At 42.8% G+C, this 22,188-nt stretch overlaps 1 protein-coding gene across 3 annotated transcripts in view; it reads right to left on the bottom strand.

Moving 5' to 3' along the window:
- The window catches only part of RHOBTB3 (Rho related BTB domain containing 3), a 47,698-nt gene that overhangs the window by 19,510 nt on the left and 6,000 nt on the right, over nt 1-22,188 (bottom strand). For 2 of the 3 annotated variants that reach the window (XM_089492923.1, XM_089492937.1), the window contains exons 4-6: nt 16,214-16,365; nt 13,027-13,138; nt 1,951-2,316 (exon numbers count right to left, since the gene is read on the bottom strand). In XM_089492923.1, the coding sequence (XP_089349049.1) occupies nt 1,951-2,316; nt 13,027-13,138; nt 16,214-16,365 (630 nt within the window). The remainder of the gene's footprint in view (nt 1-1,950; nt 2,317-13,026; nt 13,139-16,213; nt 16,366-22,188) is intronic. The other variant, XM_089492931.1, reaches the window with a different exon arrangement.

The following is a 22,188-nucleotide window of genomic DNA, read 5'->3' on the forward strand; positions in this document are numbered from 1 at the left end:
TGTCTTCAGATGCACTAAATAGTGGAGTCCTTACAAGTACAAGAGCTCCAAGTACACACAGGAGGACCCCATGTTGAAGGAGTCTATGGAACAGCACAATAGTGTACAATCCATCAGGTATTGCTATTGGGCTACTCCTGTTGCCGTTATTACAGCTGGCCCTTTGTATCCAGTGTAAATAGTCTACATTTAAAACCCAATATTCCAAAGAAAAGCAAACCTTGATTTTGCCATTTTATATAAGGAACATGTCAAACCACTATATTGTTTTGTTGTTAACTGCCCTCAAGTCAACCAACTCATGGCAATCCTGTGGATGAGACATCACCAAGGCCCCCTGTTCTCAACCTCTCCACTCAGGTCCTGCACGCTCAGGCTTGTGTTTTTCTTGATCACGTCTAGCCATCTGGCAAGTGGTCTTCCTCTCTTTCTACTGCCCTCCAGTTTTCCTACCATCACTGACTTCTGTAATGATTCATTTTTCCTCATGATGTGGTTAAAGTATGACAGCCTCAGTTTAGTCATTCTGGCTTCCCAGGATAGTTTTGGCTTGATCTGTTTTAGAATTCATTTGTTTGCTTTCTTGGCTGACCACAGTATCCTCAGCACTCTTCTCCAGCACCATATTGCAAATGAGTTTATTTTTTTCCCTCTCACTGTCTAGCTAGCTCTTATATACATACATTGTGATAGGGAATATAGTGACTTAGACTATCCTCACTTTAGTGTTCACAGTTATGTTTTTACACTTTATGATCCTGTCCATTTCTTTCACAGCTGCTCTTCCCTATCCCAATCTTCTTCTGATTTCTTGACTGCAGTCTCTGTTCTAATCAATATTTGACCCAAGATATGGGAACTCTAACTACAGTATTTCAATTGTCTCAGGTAAATCCTTATAGATCTTTCATGGTCATTATTTTTGGGTTTGTTTTTTTTAATATTGAGCATTAGTTCAACCTTGGCACTTTTCTCCTTGACCTTCTTCCAGGTCTTTGCTTGTTTCTGCTATTAGTGTTGTGTCATCTGCATATCTTAGGTTGTTAATATTCCATCATCCTATCAGCACTGGAGTCTAAGCCTGCACTGTGTAAGCTATTTTCTGCATACAGGTTGAATAAACCGGGTGATAGCATACAGTCTTATCTGGCCACCTTGCCAACCATTCTGTTTCTCTGTATTCTGTTCTTATAGCAGCCTCTTGTCCTGAGTAAAGATGTTGCAACACTCCCATTCCTTTAAGCGTAAGCCATAGCTTTTCATGATCTATGCAATCAAAGTCTTTACTGTAGACAATAAAGTATATTTTGATTTTCTTTTCATATTCCTGGTGCACTCCATTAACCAGTCTGTTTGCAATGTGACTCCTAGTGCTTCTTCCTTTTAGGAATCCAACTTGCACCTCTAGGATTTCATGCTCCATATATGGTAGGAGTCTTAGATGCAGAATTTTGAGCATGATTTTGATTGCATGGGAAATTAGTGTGTTGGTTTTGTAATTACTGCTGCAATCTTTTGTGTCTCCTTTTTTATGGGTAGGAATGTATATTGATTGCTTCCAGTCTGTGGGCCTCTGCTTTATTTTCTACATTTGTTTTATTACACCATTTTACTACATCATTGTATATAATGGGACTTGAGCAGCCATGGATTTTGGAGAGCCCACTATATTTTCATTCCAAACAGGTTTTCTGCATAGCTTGGTGGTTTGCTGTATAGATGTTGTTGGACTGCAGCCCTAAGCATTTTTCATCATTGGTTATGCTGGCCAGAGTTGATGGCACCTGCAATTGAACAGCATCTGGAGGGCCACAGTTTGAGCTATCTTGTGCCAACAAGGCTTAATACTCAGTACTGGGGGGAAATGCAGTCCTTCAGCAGGAAATTAGTTCTTTCCTACTAAAAGACAAAAAAAAAAAAAAAAAAGGTGGATCCATTCCAACAAGATACCTGAATAGATGAAGTGCAGAATGTCTGACAAACAAGAACAGAAGAAAGAGTCTTTAACAATGACCCTTACTGGTGAATTGCATGATGAGCCATGATTCAAAATGGGAAACAAAGCTTCTTGGTTTGCTGTAAAAAGGGTCTGAGCAGTCCTAATGATAGAAGAATCCTGAATGTCAGCAGGGCTCTTCACGTTAAAGAGTAGCATGAAGACATGGCTAATGGAGCATAAAACAATCCTGTGAGCTTCTGCTACTTCCTTCAGGTCTTCAGAGTAAAATATCACATCGACACACTGGCAGCAGAACAACAAGTTATGTAAATCGGAATCATAATGTGAGGCTTCACCTTTTAAGATTGGCATTTTTTCTACAAAAAAGGGGGAAGAGATATTAGTAAAATAAACATGAATAAATTGTTCATATGTCCAAGCTTAATACTAGACATAATGCATAATATTTTTTTATTCCAACAGCCTGGATAAAATGAGCATATAACAGTAAGTTTCTGATGTCCTTAATTCAATTACTGCACTAAACTTTATTAAATAGATAGCAAAAGGTGTTATTATCCAGATATTTTTAGGTTACAACAATTTTGTGTCACACTTTCAAATTTCAGCTATACTTTTTTTCTGGACCACAAGATAGTATGTCACCTCACTGGCAACTGCACTAAAACTGTTTGCCACATTAATTCTTAAAGAAAGCATTACATGACTGGCTTTCTTGGACAATAAGCACTAAACTTCACTCAATATGTAACAGCTGTAATGTTTTCATAATGATTCCTGCTTATCCTTCATTGAAAACTATTTATATTTTAAACTAGAAAAGAACATTGGACTTACCTGTGAGTTGCTTATTTTCAGCAGTGGAGATGGAAACATCTTGTAATGGGTTGCTCCTCCTCTTTACTCTACTAGACAGGAAAAAACTTATGGAAGCAGCCACCAGGAGTAACAATCAGTCCATGGTTGTGCAGCCATGGTGAAGCCATGGATTGTAACTTGACATAACACTCAAGCAAAAAACAAACGTGGAAGAACCAAAAAAGAAATAAAGAAAGAGACACAATGGCTGCACTATTTATCCACACCATTACATAGGGAAAAAAATAATCAGTTTTGGTTAGGGAGGATGTTGCCCCCATCATGGCTGAAAATAAACATCTCACAGGTAAGTCTAATGTTCTTTTTCCAGTGCTGGAGGGGAAAACATCCTGAAGTGGGACATACCAAGGCTCCCTGAACAACGGGTGGATGAACTGAGTATTTAGGGAATTAGCACAGGCTACAGTCTCCCAAAGAAATCCTCCACTGATGTAAAGGTATCCAAATGGTAGTGGCATACGAACATGGAAGATGAAGCTTAAGTAGATGCACCACAAATGTCTAAAAAGGGAGCATCAGTGGAGAGAGCAGCAGAAATAGCAGCACTGTATGTGGAAGGACTGACAACTGCCTCTGGCAGTGTTGACTCTGACATGATAGTATAGCATGTAATATAGGCCCTTATCCATCTTGTTTGAATAGAAGATAACATGTTTTTGCCCATTATGGAGAACTGAAAAGATATGGACATACAATCAGATGCCCAGAAGTGCTGAGTATGCTTTGTATATATTTTCAGAATGTGTCCAGAGTGTGTTGTAACTTCTCTAGATCTTTTACTGGATGAGGACAAAAATAAGGTGGAATGTCTTCCAGGGTTCTGTAAAAAACGAAGTTAACCTTGAGTACAAAAGTGGGATCCTGCCTCAACACTACCAAATCTTGCTGGAAAATACACAGTTCCTTACTACTGAAAGAACTCCCAATTTGGATACTTTCCTAGAAGTGACAGCTAAAAGGAAAAGAACCTTTCAAGTGAGAAATTTAAGTGGCATTTCCTGCAGTGATTAAAAAGGAGGCTTAGTCAAGGCAGAAAGAACTTTGTGGAGATCCCAAGTAGGACACCAATGAAGTGTTGGAGGTTTCATTACAGTGATCATCCTCAAAAAAAAGTCTGGCATAAGAACATGAGGCAAGTTTTTGAGACTGTCCTAAACAAAGAGCAGAAGAAATGGCTGAAACTTGTCTTTTAAGTGCACTGGATTGTAGACCACTGTCCAGTTTGTTCTGTAAGAAAAGCAATTAAGGTATTAAGTGATACAGATTCATAGCACAGTCCTATCCTTCTGCACCACCTCACAAAGGCTCAAAACATATAAGGACAGGTTGCTTACCTGTAACAGTATTTCTTCGAGTGGTCATCTGCAAATACATACAAATGGGTTGTACTGCGCCTGCGCAGTGCCTTCGGAAACTTCTGGAATCACTAGGCAAAGTACACTTTGCAACATGTTGAAACTTTTTGGCGGTAACCCCGCCCATCCCCTATAAAACCTCCGTTCCCGCTCTTTTCCCCACTTCCACAATTTTCCGCCGTGTAGGCGACAAGAGAATGAGCCAATCAGAGCAGGACACTGAGGGGAGGATGGGCGGGATTTGTATGTATTCGCAGATGACCACTCGAAGAAATACTGTTACAGGTAAGCAACCTGTCCTTCTTCTTCGTGGTCTCTGCGAATCATACAAATGGGTTGAGACTGGCAAGCTAAGGTTAGCGGAGGCGGGAGTGTCATGACACCTGAGTGAACCAACAAAGTTAATGGTATCAATAAAGATAACTGCACACAAGTGTAAGAGTTGATTGTTTTGTTTATGAAAACTTGCAAAAGAAATCCCACCTCATGAACCAGCCCCAATAAGGGCATCCAAAAACACCAAGCATTGAGCCTCTCAGGTTATGCACAGTCTTGCGCTGTCTGAGCCCGAAAAACAGTGGACAGCTACACATAATCAATGTAGTCCTGATACCAAGACAGCTCTCCCGAAAGCTGCATCCCTTTTGGCTCTTGTGTCCAACCTGTAGTGTTTAATAAAAGTTAAAGGTTGTGACCATACAGCAGCCTTGCAAATATCATCCAAAGGGACACCAGACAGAAATGCTGAAGAGGCCGCTACCGCCCTTGTGGCATGGGAGCGAATCCTGGACGGCAAGGGCTTGCCCAAGAGTTCATAAGATAGGGCAATTGTACTAGAAACCCACTTAGAGAGTCTCTGAGCCGACACAGGCAGTCCTTTTTTCGGTTCCGAGTAGCACTGGAACAGTCTTTCAGAGCGGCTCGAGTCCATGGTTCTGTCCAAATAAAAGGCTAGGGCCCTACGGACGTCCAAGGTATGGAGGGCCCTCTTGGTATCGGTAGTCGGGCTCGGGGCCAGGGTAGGTAGAACAATGTCCTGGCACATATGGAAGGTGGAAACAACCTTAGGCAAGAAGGTAATATCTGTCCTGAGAACTACCTTGTCCAAGTGGAACCTAAGGAAGGGCTGGTCACGGCGTAAGGCACAAAGCTCGCCCGCACGGCGGGCAGACGTGATGGCCACCAAAAATACCATTTTCCAAGTTAAAAGTCTGATGTCTGTGGTGGCTAGAGGTTCAAACGGTTTAGACTGTAAGGCCCCCAACACCGTCTCGAGGCTCCAAGCCGGGGCCGGTAAGGATATCTGAGGGTGTAGGTTATTGCATCCCCTCAGAAACCCCTTGACGAGAGGGTCCTTGAAGAAGGGGGGCCTGCCATCAAATTGGAAGGAAGAGCAGATAGCCGACAGGTAGCACTTAACAGACGTGAGACAGAGGCCCGCATCAATTAGGGACATCAGAAATTCCAGGACCACCGGTGTTGTCACCTGGGCTAGGGAGAGGTGTCTGTCAGACAGGAACCGAAGAAATTTGTTCCACTTAAGCCTATAGGACTTCTGGGTGGCCGGTTTTCGGGCAGCCAGAATGACGTTCCGTACCGAGGCTGGTAGCTGGGCTAGGGATGGATTCTCCATGCCACCAAGGGAAGGGTCTCGATGTCCGGGTGTCGAACCCGTCCTCCCTGAACCATGAGGAGATCTGGCCTGGGCTCGAGACGGAGAAAGTTGGCTCGAGAGAGGTGAAGAAGGCAAGGAAACCAGGGTTGTCCCAGCCACCAAGGCGTGATCAGGATCGCGTCGGCTGCTTCTGAGGCCATCTTGGAAACCGTCCTGGTGATCAGAGGGAAGGGGGGAAAGGCGTAGAGCACTATCCCCGACCATCGGAACCCGAACGCATCCCCGACGTCCGGGAGCAGAACTGGGGACAATGGGAGTTGTACACGGTCGCAAACAGGTCTATCTGTGGGGTTCCCCATCGGGTAAAGAGGTCGTGTACCGTCTCTGGGTGGAGTCTCCACTCGTGGCATGATGACGGGGACCTGCTGAGTAGGTCTGCATGAGAGTTCTGGGTGCCCGGTAAGTGTACTGCTTGAAGTAAAATGTCTCGGGCAATGCACCAGTCCCATAGTCGGAGCGTGATGTCTAGGAGGGTGCGCGACCTGGTGCCTCCTTGTTTGTTCAGGTAGTACATCACCGTGGTGTTGTCTGTCCTGAGCTGGATGACCTTGCCCGACAGTGAGGACTCGAAGGCTCTTAAAGCCTTTTCCACCGCCAACAGTTCTAGCACGTTGATGTGGAGCGCCTTCTCGTCTGGGGACCAGATACCCTTGGCCCACAGGTCTAGAACGTGGGCTCCCCATCCTTCTTCCGATGCATCTGTGGTCAGTACCAACTCTGGCTGGGGCAGCGAAAAAGGCATACCGACGCAGACGTTCTGGCAGTCGAACCACCAGCGGAGGGAGCGTGCGACTGGTCTTGGAACGGTGAGTCTGCGGGAAGGGGGGTCTCTTTCCAGGTCGAAGGCCGACAGGAACCATGACTGTAGGGGTCGAGAACGGAGTCTTGCCCACGGAGTGACGAATGTTGTCGATGCCATGTGGCCCAAAGCCACCTGGATGTCCCTGGCTGCGACCCGCCTTTGGATGGTGCATCGGCTGACGGCTCGGACCAGGGCATGGAAACGGTCTGGAGGCAGGTATGCCGTACAACTGTTTGAGTCGAGGATGGATCCGATGAATCTTATCTGTCTGGTGGGGAGCAGTTGGGATTTTTCGAGATTGACCACCAGTCCCAGGTCCCGTAAGAGCTGGAGTGTCTCTGAGGTGTGTCGTTGCAGCTCTTGATGTGAAGGAGCGACGAAGAGCCAGTCGTCCAGGTATGGGAAGACCCTCATGCCGCAGCGGTGCAGGTGGGATATCACGGGTGCCATGCACTTGGTGAAGATGCGAGGAGCTGTAGATAGGCCGAAGGGGAGGACGTTGTATCTGTAGGCGTCCGTCCTGACGGCGAAAGCCAGAAACCTGCGGTGCGACTCTCGGATGCTGACATGGAAATAGGCGTCCTTTAAGTCGATCCTTGCAAACCACAGGTCCTGCTGTAACAGAGGTAAAATAGAAGCAAGCGTTACCATCCGGAAGCGGCGATAAGACAGGTAAGTGTTCAATTCCCTAAGGTCCAATATAGGCCTGATTCCTCCGTCAGGCTTGGGGACCGTGAAATAACGGGAGAAGAAGCATCTAGGGATGTCGATGGAGTCGACAGGGGAGATGGCGCCTTTGGCGAGAAGAGTGAGTACTTCATCGAGAAGGGTGTCTGGCGGGGGGGGGGGGGTGGAAAGGATAGCTCCAGTTGGTGGGAGCTCTTCAAATTCAAGGGCATAACCCCTACAGACAATGGTGAGGGCCCAAGAATTGGAGGTGATCGAGGCCCAGGTCTTAGAAAAAGGCCTCAGTCTGTCCAGGAAGGAAAGGGCAGAAGGAGTGACGGAGTACGCTGCGTCCCCCCAGTTTCTTTTCTTATTTGGGTCCGAATCCTGCCTCCCGTAGTTCTTTTTGTACTTGGGCCCTGACCGACGGCCCGAGGAGGAGGAAGACTGGGACGGAAAACGCTGTCTGGACTGATCCTGGCGCTGGAAAGGCCGATCTTGTTGGTAGGGTCTTTGGCCCTGTCCATACCACTGGCGTACAGCAGTGAAGCGCTTGCGAGAAGATGACTGGGGGGAAGAAGACATACCGTGCTTCTTTGCCGCGGTTCTCATTCTATATTTGAAATTGAGCTTCTCGTCGGTCTCGCGATGGAAGAGGCCGTCCTCATCGAAGGGCATGTCCTCGATGGTAGTGCAAGCATTCTGGTTCAGGTCCGAAGACCTTAGCCAGGCGTGTCTGCGGAGTGCTATGGCAGCCGCCATGAATTTTGCAGAACAGTCAGTGGCATGCCTGGCAGAGTTGATGAGCCACCCTCCGATCGAGTGGGCCTCGTCACGTACCTCCGAGAGGATAGCCTGGGACTCGTCAGGTAAGTCCGGTATGAGAGGGGAGACCTTCTCCATGAGCCACTGGATGTACGCACCCATGCATGTGTTGTAATTGGCTACTCTCATGCCCAGTGCCGAGGAGAAGTAAGCCTTTTTAGCCAAGGCGTCTATTTTCTTGGCCTCTCTGTCCGAGGGCATCAGGGAGGCCTTCGGGGTCGATGCACGCTGGGATCCCTCTACGATGGCCGAGTTTTGCTTGGGGTGTCCAAACAGCCATGATGGATTAGACGGCGAGATTCTATAGAGGGACTCGACTTTCCTGTTGTTAGATGCCGTAGATGCAGGGGCCTCCCAAGAACGCCTGGCCAACTTCTCCAAAGAGGGAAGGAGAGGAATTGCTGGCGGAGTAGGCAGTCTGCAATGGACTCGTCTCTTGATCGGGTCCAATGCTTCCTCCTCGGTCTGGGAGATCTTAATGTCCAGAGCGTTGCTCATTTTGATGACGTGCTCCGCGAAGGTTCGGATGTCATCGGACAGGGAGACTGCACCCGGTTGGGCAAAGTCCTGGTTGACTGATTGGTAGTCATCGTCTCGGGAAGACAGTGAGTCACCTCTTGGACGATAACGGACCTGGGAAGATGCCTCCTCATCCGATCGGTGGTAGCCTCCACGCGACGGGGTGAAAACGCCGACACCCTGGAGGGTCTAGAAGAGGCTCTTGGTCTGGGCCTCCGATCCCGGGGTTCGAGGAGGGGCTCAACAGCATCCCGAGGGACTAGTTTATAGTACCTGCCCGTCTCGGAGTCGTAATAGTAGTCAGGCTCTGGGTCTCTGGATGGGGACGGTGAGGCGACCCGACGTGTACGAGTAGGCATCGGAGTAGGGGAGCGGCGATCATCTCTGGAGTCAGCAGGGGAAGCAGGCTCCGAGAGAAGCTGGACGGCATCCTCAGAAGTGTGGCGGAAGGTGGGTAGAGGCCGGGACCCCAAGGCCAGATCGAGGGGGTGATCCGAACGGCTGGTGCCGGTGTCATGTGTCCTGGAAGTTGTGCTCTTTACCCTTTTGACCGCCAGGCGCGGATCCAATGGTCGGGGGTCGGTATCCGACGGTCTGCGGTCGGTATCCGAGCGCCTATGGTCGATGTCGGAGCGGACTTGGGGAGTGTCCCCCTGGTCTTGTTCAACGGAATGGCGTCGCTTCGACGCAGGATGGTCACCATCCAAAGAAGAAGTACGGGGCCTCTTAGATGAAGAAGGGGTTCCCGTTTTTGTCGGTGACTTGCCCGCTCCCGAAGGCGTCGGGGTCTTGGTGGTCGAGGGCCTCAAAGTGGAACCCGACTTCGAAGTGGAAGAAGTGGGTGCCTTCGGGACAGAGGATCTCGAGGCAGAGCCCTTATGGGAGCTCGAGTCCTTGTTGACAACACGGCTCTCCTTGGAGCCTTTCTTATGTTTGTCCTTTTTGTCCTTCTTCGGAGGCCGAGAGACTTCTTCGGACGGGCCCTGGGACTCAGATAGGACATCCACAGCGAGGGTCGACGGGTCAACCGGTGGCGGCTGGGTTGAAGCCTCGGTGAGGGTCGGCAGGGCGGTCGCGGTAGTAGAAGAAGCTCCCACAGAAGACATTGCCCCCGAAGTGAAGACCTTGGTATAAATCGCGGCCTTCAATCTGGTCTCCCGATTTTTCCTCGCTTGGGGGGTTAGGGACTTGCACAAGGCGCAAGAGGCTGGGACGTGAATCTCCCCCAGGCACAGAAGGCAGGACGAATGGGGATCCTGGCCGGGAATCTTACCCCCACACACGGAGCACTTCTTGAAGGGCACCGATGGCATGACCCGAAGAGTGAAGTCAGACGGTCCGGGTTGGCAACGAGCGAGGAAAGACAAGCCGAGGGAGAGGCAAGCGCGAAGTCAAACAGTCCGGGGTCCAAAGCCAAAATCAGTTCAAGGGCAAGGCAGAGAAGAGTCAAAAAACGGTCCGAGGTCAAATTTCCAGTGATTCCTTTTCTGAGATAGAGAGCGAAGTTCCTAATGGCAGCTAACGCGGCGGAAAAAAGGAACTGGGGAAAAGAGCGGGAACGGAGGTTTTATAGGGGATGGGCGGGGTTACCGCCAAAAAGTTTCAACATGTTGCAAAGTGTACTTTGCCTAGTGATTCCAGAAGTTTCCGAAGGCACTGCGCAGGCGCAGTACAACCCATTTGTATGATTCGCAGAGACCACGAAGAAGAATTATAGATTCTCCTACTGGATGGGTGCTGAGAATTAATAATTCTGTCAGAATTATGGCAAGAAAAGCCATCTTTCAGAAATGTGCTCTGCTCAATCTCCATGTGTGGAGATTGAGTCAAGTGAGATCTTGGTGACAAACCTAGCCATGTCTCAACAAGTCCTGTTCTATTAGTAATCTGAGATGATCCAGGCACAAAACTAGTATCTCCAAGAACCACTTGGTCCCCTTGACAAGTGAGGGACTACCAGAATCACTTTAACCTTTTGTTTCTTACTTTTCTTAGGAATTTTGCAATCAAGGCCATTGGTGGAAAAGCACAGAAGAGGCTCAAAAGCCACTCGGAAGTCAGAGTGTCTGTTCTTTCTGCTTCTTTGACCTAGAACCTTGAAAAGAACCTAATTATCTCACTGTGGACTGGCAAGGCAAAGAGATAGACTGAACCAATCCACAATCACATAGAAAACCTTAGAATGAAAATGTCATTCCACCAGATCCACATTCATCCTGCTTAAACAGTCTGCTTCCATGTTCAGTTCTCCCTTGATATGTCCTGCCTTTAGGAAGAAAAAATGAAACTCCAGCCATATTAGTAAAGAGCTTGCTTCTGACATGAGGAATCTGGAGCATGTCCCCCTTCACAATTTGTTTGCTTTTACTGTTATTTGGTCAGTTTGGACCAGAAGTGATCTGTTTCAGACTTGATAATGGAACACAAACAGAGCTAATCTTATTGCTTATTGCCAGTTTATGCAGTGAGACAGCTCTTTTTGATCTCAACTTGCATGAGTATACTAGACATTGCAAACTGCTCCCCTCTCCCTTGGGTTGATGTCCAACATGACCTGAATCTCTGGAACGTTCCAAATTGGGTGCCCTTGCAGAATGGCTGAGGATAGTCATCACCAAAAAGACACTCAAACCTCCCTGTGTGCCTGATGGCACTTGGGCAATCTGTCTTTGATATGGCAGCAGAAACCACTAAAGTTATCTAGAATAGAAGCATGCCTGGGGAACACAGCCTATTGAGACAATCATAAGACCCCATAAACAGGCCAACAGTAGGAGATCCAAGGTGTAAGAGAGGACATACCTTTCTGATGGTCTTCTGTATGGCCATTACCTTTTCCTTGGTCAAAAATACCCTCTCAAAAGACAACCACCTCAAAGTGCTGCAAATACAGAGCTGGAATGAGGTGGTTCTTCCCATGATTTACCAGAAAACCATGGCTGGATAGAGAGGAAAGCACAAAGTCGACATCTCATGTCCCTGTTGAGGAGAAGCAGATCTTATCAGGATATAATCAAAATACAGATATGCTCTCTCCAAGAGGTTACCAGAGCTGCCATCATCTTGGTGAGGACACTTTGATAGGATGAAAGGTTGAATGGGAGAGCTTTCTATTTAATTTCTATTGATGCATAAACCGCAGGGATTTTCAGTAAAGTAGATGGACACGATGTGCAAATAGCCATCAGTCAAATCCAGAGATGCAAGAAAATCCCAGGGCTGTAGTGCCTCTAGAATGATCTTGAGAGTCTCCATTCTGTATTTGTGTTTCCTCACAAAATGATTGACCCACTTCAGGTCCAAAACAGTTTTCTACAACCTGCTCTTTTTTTTTTCTTGTGACAATTAAAAATATAAAATAAGAGCCTTTCAATCTTTGTGTAGATGGCATTGTTTTGATGGCCCCAATCTTGACCAGGTGTTCTATAGCTTCTAGCATCAATGGATGTTTCTTTGAACTTCTTGACCTTGGAGAAGGAATGAAAAAATCATGATAGTAAAGAAGATCTATTAAATAGCTGTCTTTCAGCGTTGACACAGACCAGTGGTAAAGATCTCCAAAACGTGAGAAGACTGAGGTCTTCCTCCCATTTTAAGGGGTAGTGAGTTGGGTCTGAACCAATTTTCAACCCTCCTTACCAAAAGAGATGTTGTTATTGCGGTTAGTGTTGTTATAGGGTCTAGAAAAACACTGGGACTGGGGGACTGGGACTGCTTCCAGGAGTGGTATCTATGCCCAGACCGGTACTGTCTGCTGAATCTGTTGTCTCTAGGGCAAGAGGAGTTATGTTTATATCTGGAGGAACATAGCTCCTAGTGCCAGCCCGTGAAAGACAATAGGTAGGATAGAGAAAAGAGAACAAAGAAAATAGTAAGATTTTTTGGGGGGATAGAACAGAGAACAGGAAAAAAGCTAAAGAGTGCAGTGAGAAAACGATCTATGTAGAGCAGAGGCAAGAACTATTGCTTTGTGTTTTGACTGCCACAGCGAAGAAGAGCAATTCAAAAAGGAGGAGATCGTTCCCCCTTCACTGCTGGAAAATTGGGGTTCTGTAGCATAGAAACTACAGAAGATCTGATCACAAATTGTTACTTATTTTTATTCTCAGCCAGGATAGTATTACTAGTTTGTCCTTCATAGTCATGTTTTCATAAGAATGGTCTAAAGACAATCCATAACATAGAATTTTTAATCAAACTCCTCCTGTACTTTATGCACATTAATATGAAATACATTATTATAAACTAAAAGTAAAAAAAATAAACAAGGTAATTTAAGGACTATGAATTTAAATGATACAATGCATATTGCAAGTGCACATTCAGACACTAGAATCCATTATACCTGGCTGATCAAGTTGAGGTGGCTTGACTCCATTACACTTATGGCTTTTTTTCCTTTTCTTCATTTTTTCAGATGACTTTTGATTCAAACTTTGTATCATATAGTATTCCAGCTAAAATAAAGCATGGCATGTGTTATCAAAACAATAAACTAACATATTTAAGAAATAGCTGGCCCATCATCATTATTTTTTAAGTTGTTTCCTTAATTTTATAAAGCAATATTTTTATTTATTAAATAAATAAATTTAATTCATTTAAATAATAAATCCAATTAAATGTATTTAAATAAATTAAATAAAGCAATACATTCTAATACATTTGTGTATTTAATTTACGTCCAGCCTTTCTCCTGCTACAGGACCAAAGGTAGCTTACAATAAAGCCAAAAAACCCACCAAACCCCAAAACCCTAATAACACAAGAGTTTTTTTTAAAAAAAAAACACTTCTACACAATTCTTTGGAGTTTATCAATGGGAGGAATTTCTCTTAAATTTGAATGAAAAGGAAGTGGGGCCAGAACGCATTCACTTAAAGTCGCTAGTTTCATGCAATTACATTAATATGCCTTGCGTTCAAACTGGCTCCCCATTGCCCAAAAATAGCATGCCATTGCCCGAATTTGCATGTGGCAGTCTATCACACAATAACGTGAAACCACATGATTGCGTTCGGACTGACTTCCCATTGCTCGAATTTGTGTGTAGTGGGTTATCACGCAGTAATGTTAAACCCATGATTGCGTTCAGATTGCCATCGGATTATACTTCCAATTCCCCTTGTCTGATAAACTCCTTTCATTCACTTACAGAAACTCAACAGCAACAACAAAAATAACAGGAAAAAAGACAAATTGTTTTACGTATAGGAAGTTCATTATCATATTCATATTTTACAGAAAGTGATATTTCTGACTTGTCATTTTCATTCTCTGTCTGTAAAACTGTTCTTGCTACTACTCATTCATAACGGCCAAGCTTTCTGGTTATGTAAGTAAGATGTGGTAGTAAAATCTACAGTCCTATATACCACAAAGAGGCTGCTTAAATCCCACAGAAACTACTGAAACTAAGCCTAAGCATACTGAATAAGCATATTGAATAACTACAGATGACAATACAGCACTTAGGACTTTAACACATGTGGGGAAAATCAGGGGTTTAACTGGGCATTATCCAGTGACATTCATGAGATCACAGAGAAGATTTTCACTGAGTGGTAAAGTCCTTGGGTAGTTAGTAAGTAGTTTTTCATGCTGTCAGTCATGTTTGAACCATAGTTATGAAGCTATGAGAAAGAAGCACTGGACTCCCAGTTCATAGAATTAATTTTTATGTTGACCTGCTCTGGCAGCTCTGCACCTTTTGCCAGAGAATGAGCTGCCTTTTCCCCATTGGTGGCCTGAATTCTATTCTGCCAGACCCTTCCTTCTACACATAGTATTTTTCCTCATGGAAAAAGAAGAAGGAGAAGGAGAAGGGGAGAGAGAGAGAGAGAGAGAGAGAGAAGCATTGTAAACAAGGGGGGCTGCCTAGGCCTGCTTTTTGAACTGTGCACTCCCTTTTTCTATTCCAGTTGGTTACTATAAGAACTGATGCCCAAATTTGCATGTTTTTCTCTTCCTGCCCTATATTTCCCTTTCGTTTGCATCATGTCTTTTGAATTGTTAGGCTGAGGGTGGGGATTGCCTTTTCAGAAAATCAGAGAATATGCACTGGTTTCCCGTTTAGGAATCTTTCTGGCTAAATAACAAGGTGATAATGTTTTAATCCTCTTTCACATGGATTAAAACATATATTGAGTGTCTTCTTAAGTATTTTATGATCCATGAGTATTCTAATGTATTTAAGCGATTAAATTTCCCAGTGTCTGCCAGAATGCCTTTGAATGTAGAATGAAAATTATTCCATAACACCCAAAACCAAGAGACATGAGCACCTCACAAACTTTATTTCCTTTTTTAAAAATAGAATCAAGATAATTTATGTATCCTCAAAATATTTTTTTTAAAAAGCAGATCCAACGGACAAACTAAAATACCTGCTATCTAGAAACAAATTAGGGACAGAATTCATAAAACAGGCTGACTTGCAGTAGACATATAAAACAGAGAAAATCCTCAATGGCACTAAATATCATTTCTCAGAAATAATTTGGAAACTCCTATTGTTTTCAACCCACTAAATTATTTGCAAATATCATTTGCTCCATGATTTTTATATAAACGATATCAATTCAAATCAATTAGCCAAGTAATTTTGTTGCTGTTTTGTACTTACAATATCTAATATCGCTATGGCCAGTGAACATTGGAATTAATATAGTGAAATTTATTAGCTGCTTTGCCAATAAACCATTTGAGACACAGGCTACTGCAAAATTAATGCAGTTTGACCCCATATTACCTGCCATGGCTCAATGCTATGGAATTCTGTGGTGTGTAGTTTTGTGAGATATTTAGTCGTCTCTGTTAGAGAACTCTGCTGCCACAACAAACTACAAATCCCAGGATTCCATAGGATGGAGCCAAGGCAGATACTGTGTGGTCAAACAACACTAAATCTGTAGTGTGGCAGCAGCCACATCAATATTTGATGGGGTACAGCACTTCCAGGTTTATACATTCTTATTTAAACAGCATATATTTTAGAATATCTTTTATTTGTCAGATTTATAGAACTTGTAATTGTAATTTGATTTTTATAAGACTGTAGTACACCTAGGTTAATGTTTTTGCTGCATTTCTTTCATTTCAGTGTTGTTCCTCATAGCTGAAGTACTAATAACCACATGCTTCTCAAATAGATATATATGCCTTCTCCTTCCAGAATATTGGACTTCAAAGTTATGAAGGGAGTTTAGAAAACAGCTGGAATGAGGGATGCTGAAAGACTTTTGGCAGTGAAAACATCACCACCTTCTTGTATGCTTTTCTATATCACATTGACCAAAAGTGTCAATTACAAAAGGTATTTCCCTTTAAACAGTTTACCCTCATAGCAGTTCTGTAGAATAAATCAAATTGAAAGAATATAATTTGATCTGAATTGTCCAATGAGCTTCAGTTCAGAACAGGGAAACGAACTCTTTGTCACCTATATCCATACCAACTGTCCAAATCTAATCTGCATTTTAAAAGTTTTTTTATCTTAAAATTTGGTAATTCTAAGGGATCCTTATACTTACCACACCTCCAAAATATTTCCCTATGTAAAAATCATTGAGACTGTGCAATTCCAGATAAGTAGCTCCTAGTTCTTTAGCGAGCTGAATCCCTTCAGAAGCTGTAACACAGCTCCCTCTGTCCGAGATACACAAAGGGCAAGTGCAGGGAACTTCTGAGAAAACAAATTATTCATACAAAGTATTTTTAATTACATTGGTTCATCAGTGGCTTATACAACCTAGTAAATAATTAATCACAAGTTAAATAAGAGAAGATTTCAGAACATTTACAGTTATGTGCATATCTACTTAGAAGTAACCACCGATTTTCAATGGGGCATCTTCTCAATTAAGTGTGTTTAGGATTGCAGCCTAGAACAATTAAAGAACGTGCTCTGCAGCTGTCCTCATGCAAAGCCACTTGGGTAAGAAATATACCACTTTTTAAATTTGATGTGAAATAGTAGCTTTTCCCCCCCATTAATGTAAGCAATTTTGGAATATATTCTGTTGTTTAGGATTTATCTACTGAACAACATTCTGGATTATTCATACAGATTCTGTTTCTGTCTACAGATGCAAGTAGTTTTCTTCATTGAAGTATTTAATTTTTTTTAATTGCTAAATGAACAAATTATATTTTTTTTCAGTTTACTCAGAATGTTGATTTTTGTAATTAATTTTTTTTTTTTTGTAATTTGCTATCATTTCTCAAAGACATTTCCTCTAAATTTCCTCTAAGTTTTGATGAGGATAACATTACAGAAACAGTCTTATCAATAGATAAACAAAGCAATTTGTTAACTGGTGTTTATACAAATAAAGCTATAGGGTATAAATAAAAATATTTAAGTACATAAATTGTAATGACCTAAATCCAATTACTAGCTCCTCAACTAGAGCAGGCTCATTGAATCAATAGGAATATGGTAAATCTATACTTAACAGTATACAAGTTCCACTGATCTAACTGGTGCACTCTAACTGAGACTAACAATTGTATTTAGACATATTCTTGTTATTATTATGCCATCAGTTTATTATTCAAAGACTTTGAAAACAAAACTGCTTCTTCTTTCCCACTGACTTTAATCCAAGATATGAAGCACCTAAGATGATTATTTAGACAAAAAAGATGGGTGCTATCTACTCACAGGTCTATAAAAAACAGTGTGCTATAGTCACACTGAGCATTTATATTCAAATTATCATCCATCCCAAATAACACTTCCTTGCAGAACACCAGCAAACCAGTGACAAACAAATATTCATCTCTTCAAGTTGGTCCATCAATGGTATCTCACCCCAATCAAATTGGCTCGTATGTCTACCAATGCTAATCCAAAATGCTGGAGGGGTTGTGAAGGTAGGGGAACCTTTGTCCATATGTGGCTGCATTGTCCCTTAGTGCATGAGTACTGGACAGAAATTTTACAACTGATCTCCAAGATCACTAAACAAAGTATACAATTATCCCCACTCCTGCTCCTGTTCTCCATTTTTATGAATGAAAATAAAGCCCTGCAGCATAAAGAATCTTTTATAAGCTGGAACACTCCATGATCAGTGCACTGCATCAGTGGTTTTCTGACCTTAGTAAGTAATACACTCTTATTCCTCAGAAAACCCTATTGCCAAAACTCTATCAACTTAAGTCAGAAATGACTTGAGCGCACACAACAACAACAAACCTTTGGTTCTCCAGATGTTTTGAACTTCAGGACCAAGAAGTCCCAACCAACATGGTCAGTGGTCAAGAATTCTAGGAGATGACGTACCATATGCAGGACTAAAGTCAGACAACTATTGTACCACATTATTTCCTAAGCCCTTCAGGACTGATGACAATAGATTAGAAGGGAGAGGGATGATTGTCATTCCTTTTCTCCTGGTTTTGCTTTCACATTGTTGGCAGTGGGGGAAAATATTTAGACTCCTTTGAAACCACCACCACCCTATGTTGGGGAGCTATGCTGCAGGGCTAGGTAAGCTTTGAAAACTGTACATGTAGAGCTTCTTTCTCTGCCCAAACTATGGCCCCAATCTGATGATACAGAGGGAGTAACTACAGAAAGATCCACCATGGTAAGAATCATAGAATCATAGAATCGTAGAGTTGGAAGAGACCCCTAGGGCCATCCAGTCCAACCCCCTGCCATGCAGGAAATCCAAATCAAAGCATCCCTGACAGATGGCCATCCAGCCTCTGTTTAAAGACCTCCAAGGAAGGAGACTCTATCACCTTCCGAGGAAGTGCATTCCACTGCCGAACAGCCCTTACTGTCAGGAAGTTCCTCCTAATGTTCAGGTGGAATCTCTTTTCCTGTAGCTTGCATCCATTGTTCCGGGTCCTGTTCTCTGGAGCAGCAGAAAACAAGCTTGCTCCCTCCTCAATATGACATCCTTTCAAATATTTAAACAGGGCTATCATATCACCTCTTAACCTTCTTTTCTCCAGGCTAAACATCCCCAGCTCCCTAAGTCGTTCCTCATAGGGCATGGTCTCCAGACCCTTCACCATTTTTGTCGCCCTCCTTTGGACACGCTCCAGTTTCTCAATGTCCTTTTTGAATTGTGGCGCCCAGAACTGGACACAATATTCTAGGTGGGGCCTGACCAAAGCAGAATACAGTGGCACTATTACTTCTCTTGATCTAGACACTATACTTCTATTGATGCAGCCTAAAATAGCATTGGCCTTTTTAGCTGCCGCATCACACTGTTCACTCATGTTCAACTTGTGGTCTACTTGGACTCCTAGATCCCTTTCACACGTAGTTTCATTCAGCCAGGTGTCACCCATCCTATATCTGTGCATTTTATTTTTCCGCCCTAAGTGCAATACCTTACATTTCTCTGTGTTGAATTACAAGGTGTTGGTTTTGACCTATAAAGCCCTAAATGGCTTGGGCCCAGGGTACTTGGAGGACCGCCTCTCCCCACACAATCCACCCCGCACACTCAGAACATCTGGGACCAAATTGCTGGAGGTCCCTAGGTCTAATTTGACTCGGACCTCACAGAGGGCTTTTACCACTGCTGCCCCTGTACTTTGGAATAAGCTCCCTGCAGAGCTCCGCTCCGCCGCCTCATTAGATGTTTTTAAAAAACAACTGAAAACATATCTATTCCGGCTGGCCTTCCCACCTTAATTTGTTTGTCTGTTTCTCCTGCCCCTTTTTTTCCTCTTTGACCCTGGATTGATGATTGTCTTTGCATTTTTCTACTGCCCCTGGTATATGTATTTTTTATTTTATTGTTCCTGTTCCTGTTTTTGTAATAATGGTTTTAACTGTTGACTGAATTTTATCTATATTGTAATGTTTTTTATAACTTTGTAAGCCGCCCTGATCATTTTCTTGGAAGGGCGGGGTAGAAATAAAATTTATTATTATTATTATTATTATTGAATTTCATTTTGTTAGCTTTGGCCCAGCTTTCTAGTCTATTCAGGTCATTTTGAATCTTGATCCTGTCCTCTGGGGTATTAGCTATTCCCCCTAATTTGGTGTCATCTGCAAATTTGATAAGTATGCTCCCAATTCTGTCATCCAGGTCATTGATAAAGATGTTGAATAGCACTGGGCCCAGGACAGAGCCCTGTGGGACCCCACTGGTCACTTCTCTCCAGGATGAAAAGGAGCCATTGTTGAGCACCCTTTGGGTTCGGCCGGTCAACCAATTACAGATCCATTTAACAGTTCCTTTGTCTAGCCCACATTTTACAAGCTTGTTTGCAAGAATGTCATGGGAAACCTTGTCAAAGGCCTTACTGAAATCAAGATATACTATATCCACAGCATTCCCTTCATCTACCAAGCTGGTAATTTTGTCAAAGAAAGAGATTAGATTTGTCTGGCATGACTTGTTTCTCTGAAACCCATGTTGACTTTTTGTGATTATGGCATTGCCTTCTAGATGTTCACAGACTCTCTGTTTAATGATCTGCTCCAGAATCTTTCCTAGAACTGATGTCAGACTAACTGGACGATAATTGTTGGGATCTTCTTTCTTCCCCTTTTTGAAGATGGGGACAACGTTTGCCCTCCTCCAGGAAGGGATGATTTGAGACTGGATCTTTCTATATATGTAGCTATAGCCTAAATCCCATATTGGACTAAGTGAGAATAATCACAACCCTTAACATAGATATGATTCATATCATAATTCATTTATATTATCTAATGGTACAAACTACAGTAAAAATAGATGGCATGCATTTAAATAGTAGAGTATATAGCTTAGTGAGGAGAATAATAAAAAGCACCTCAAAAAAATCAAAGAAATTAATGTTCATTCTTAAATGGGTTCTCTTTTTATACTGTGGATCTAGAAAGGCTTTCCTTTTCCTTGGTCTACTGTTCAGTTCAGCTGCATCAGAACATATATGGAACTGAGAGAAGATGAAAGCATTTCAATTTGTCTCCCATATAGAAATGGACTGTAAAGTATAATGTCCTATAAGAATGCATGTGTCAAGGGATTGCTTTATAGCAGCTGTGTTACATAACTTTCAATGCAGCTGCAATGTAGCACCCAAATGGAACAAAACATGGGAATAGAATAATGACTGCAGAACAAAGGAACTTTGGGGGAAACAATTCTGACTGAGAAAACATAGATTACATTGTTATTGCTAGTTTTCAGTATATGTATTAGCCTTAGATGACACAATGGAAGGCAGGAGATGAATAGAAAACTATTGAAAAGGGTTATTTACTATCCCAAATTGTATCAAATTTCACATAAAAATTATCTGAATTCATTAAAAAATATTAATGATAGCCATACAAATCTCATGAATTCCTAAACAATGTGCCAGCAGCAAGCCATTTGTATGCCAATAGAAAAGTGAATTTGAAAAACTTGGTCTGAATTTGAAGTACCCACCTAGGAAAAAAGGCACTCGTGCCTCTGTAAGAACTAGTAATATAGCTTTCCTCCTTATAATAAGGTTTCCCAGTCAGTGGGATAATTATTCTGCATCTTACAGCTGTATTCACACCGCAGCAATAATCCATTTTGACATTACCTAACTGCCATGGCTTAGTGCTATGGAATTCTGGGAACTATAATTTGTTGTTGCACCAGAGCTCTCTGACAGAGGAGGCTAAATGTCTCACAAAACTATAATTCCAAGAATTTTATAGCAATGAGCCATGGCAATTAAAATGTTATCAAATGGGATTATTTCTGCTATGGCTGAAGCCTAAATTACTCAACTGTTCTCAATACAGAGACACAGTAGAACTACCACTTCTAAGAGAAAACATTACTAGGATCGTGATTCACATAGTAACAGAAGGCACAAGCTCCTCTTAGCTCAAGTAATTCTTAAGTCTTACATACATTCTAAAAGTAAACAATTCAATATTAACCTAAAGGGCGTTATAAATAAATGTTGCTATCATTATTTCTATCACACAACTAAAAAACAGTGGCACAATGAAAGTTATACAACTTTTGCTCATGTACAAGTTAGGAAAGTGACATTGACAAGATCTTCACACATCTCAGAGAGGTTGGACATATTTCCAAATAAATATAAGAGCCATAATTCTAAAACTACTACTATAACTCACATCCAATACCAGTGTGAATATACAGGTCATCATGATGTGGAAGTGTAACTCTGAAACATGTATAGTCTAGATTACAGCACTGAACTGCTATTCCTCTTTAACTGCTCTGGATGCCTCCCATTGCATTCTGGGATTTGCAGTTTAAGGTAGGGCATTTAAAATTCTCAGCCAGAGAATTTAAGCATCACTGAATTACAAGCCTCAGAATGCAACAGGAGGCAGCCAGAGCAGTAAAAGTAGAATAGCAGTACTATAAGAGATTAGTGCAGTAATGTGGTTTGAATCTGAATGGAGCTAGTACAAATGTTTTCTGACTGAACATTACATGGCACTTTGTAAAATAAGCTCTGTAGATGTGTCACATCATGATTGGACTAATTGCATAAGTCTTTTTCACCATGATTTACACAACAC

This window comes from Sceloporus occidentalis, unplaced genomic scaffold (assembly GCF_023333645.1).
Source record: "Sceloporus occidentalis isolate IW3139 unplaced genomic scaffold, rSceOcc1.0.p SCAF_1, whole genome shotgun sequence".
Lineage (NCBI taxonomy): Eukaryota > Metazoa > Chordata > Lepidosauria > Squamata > Phrynosomatidae > Sceloporus > Sceloporus occidentalis.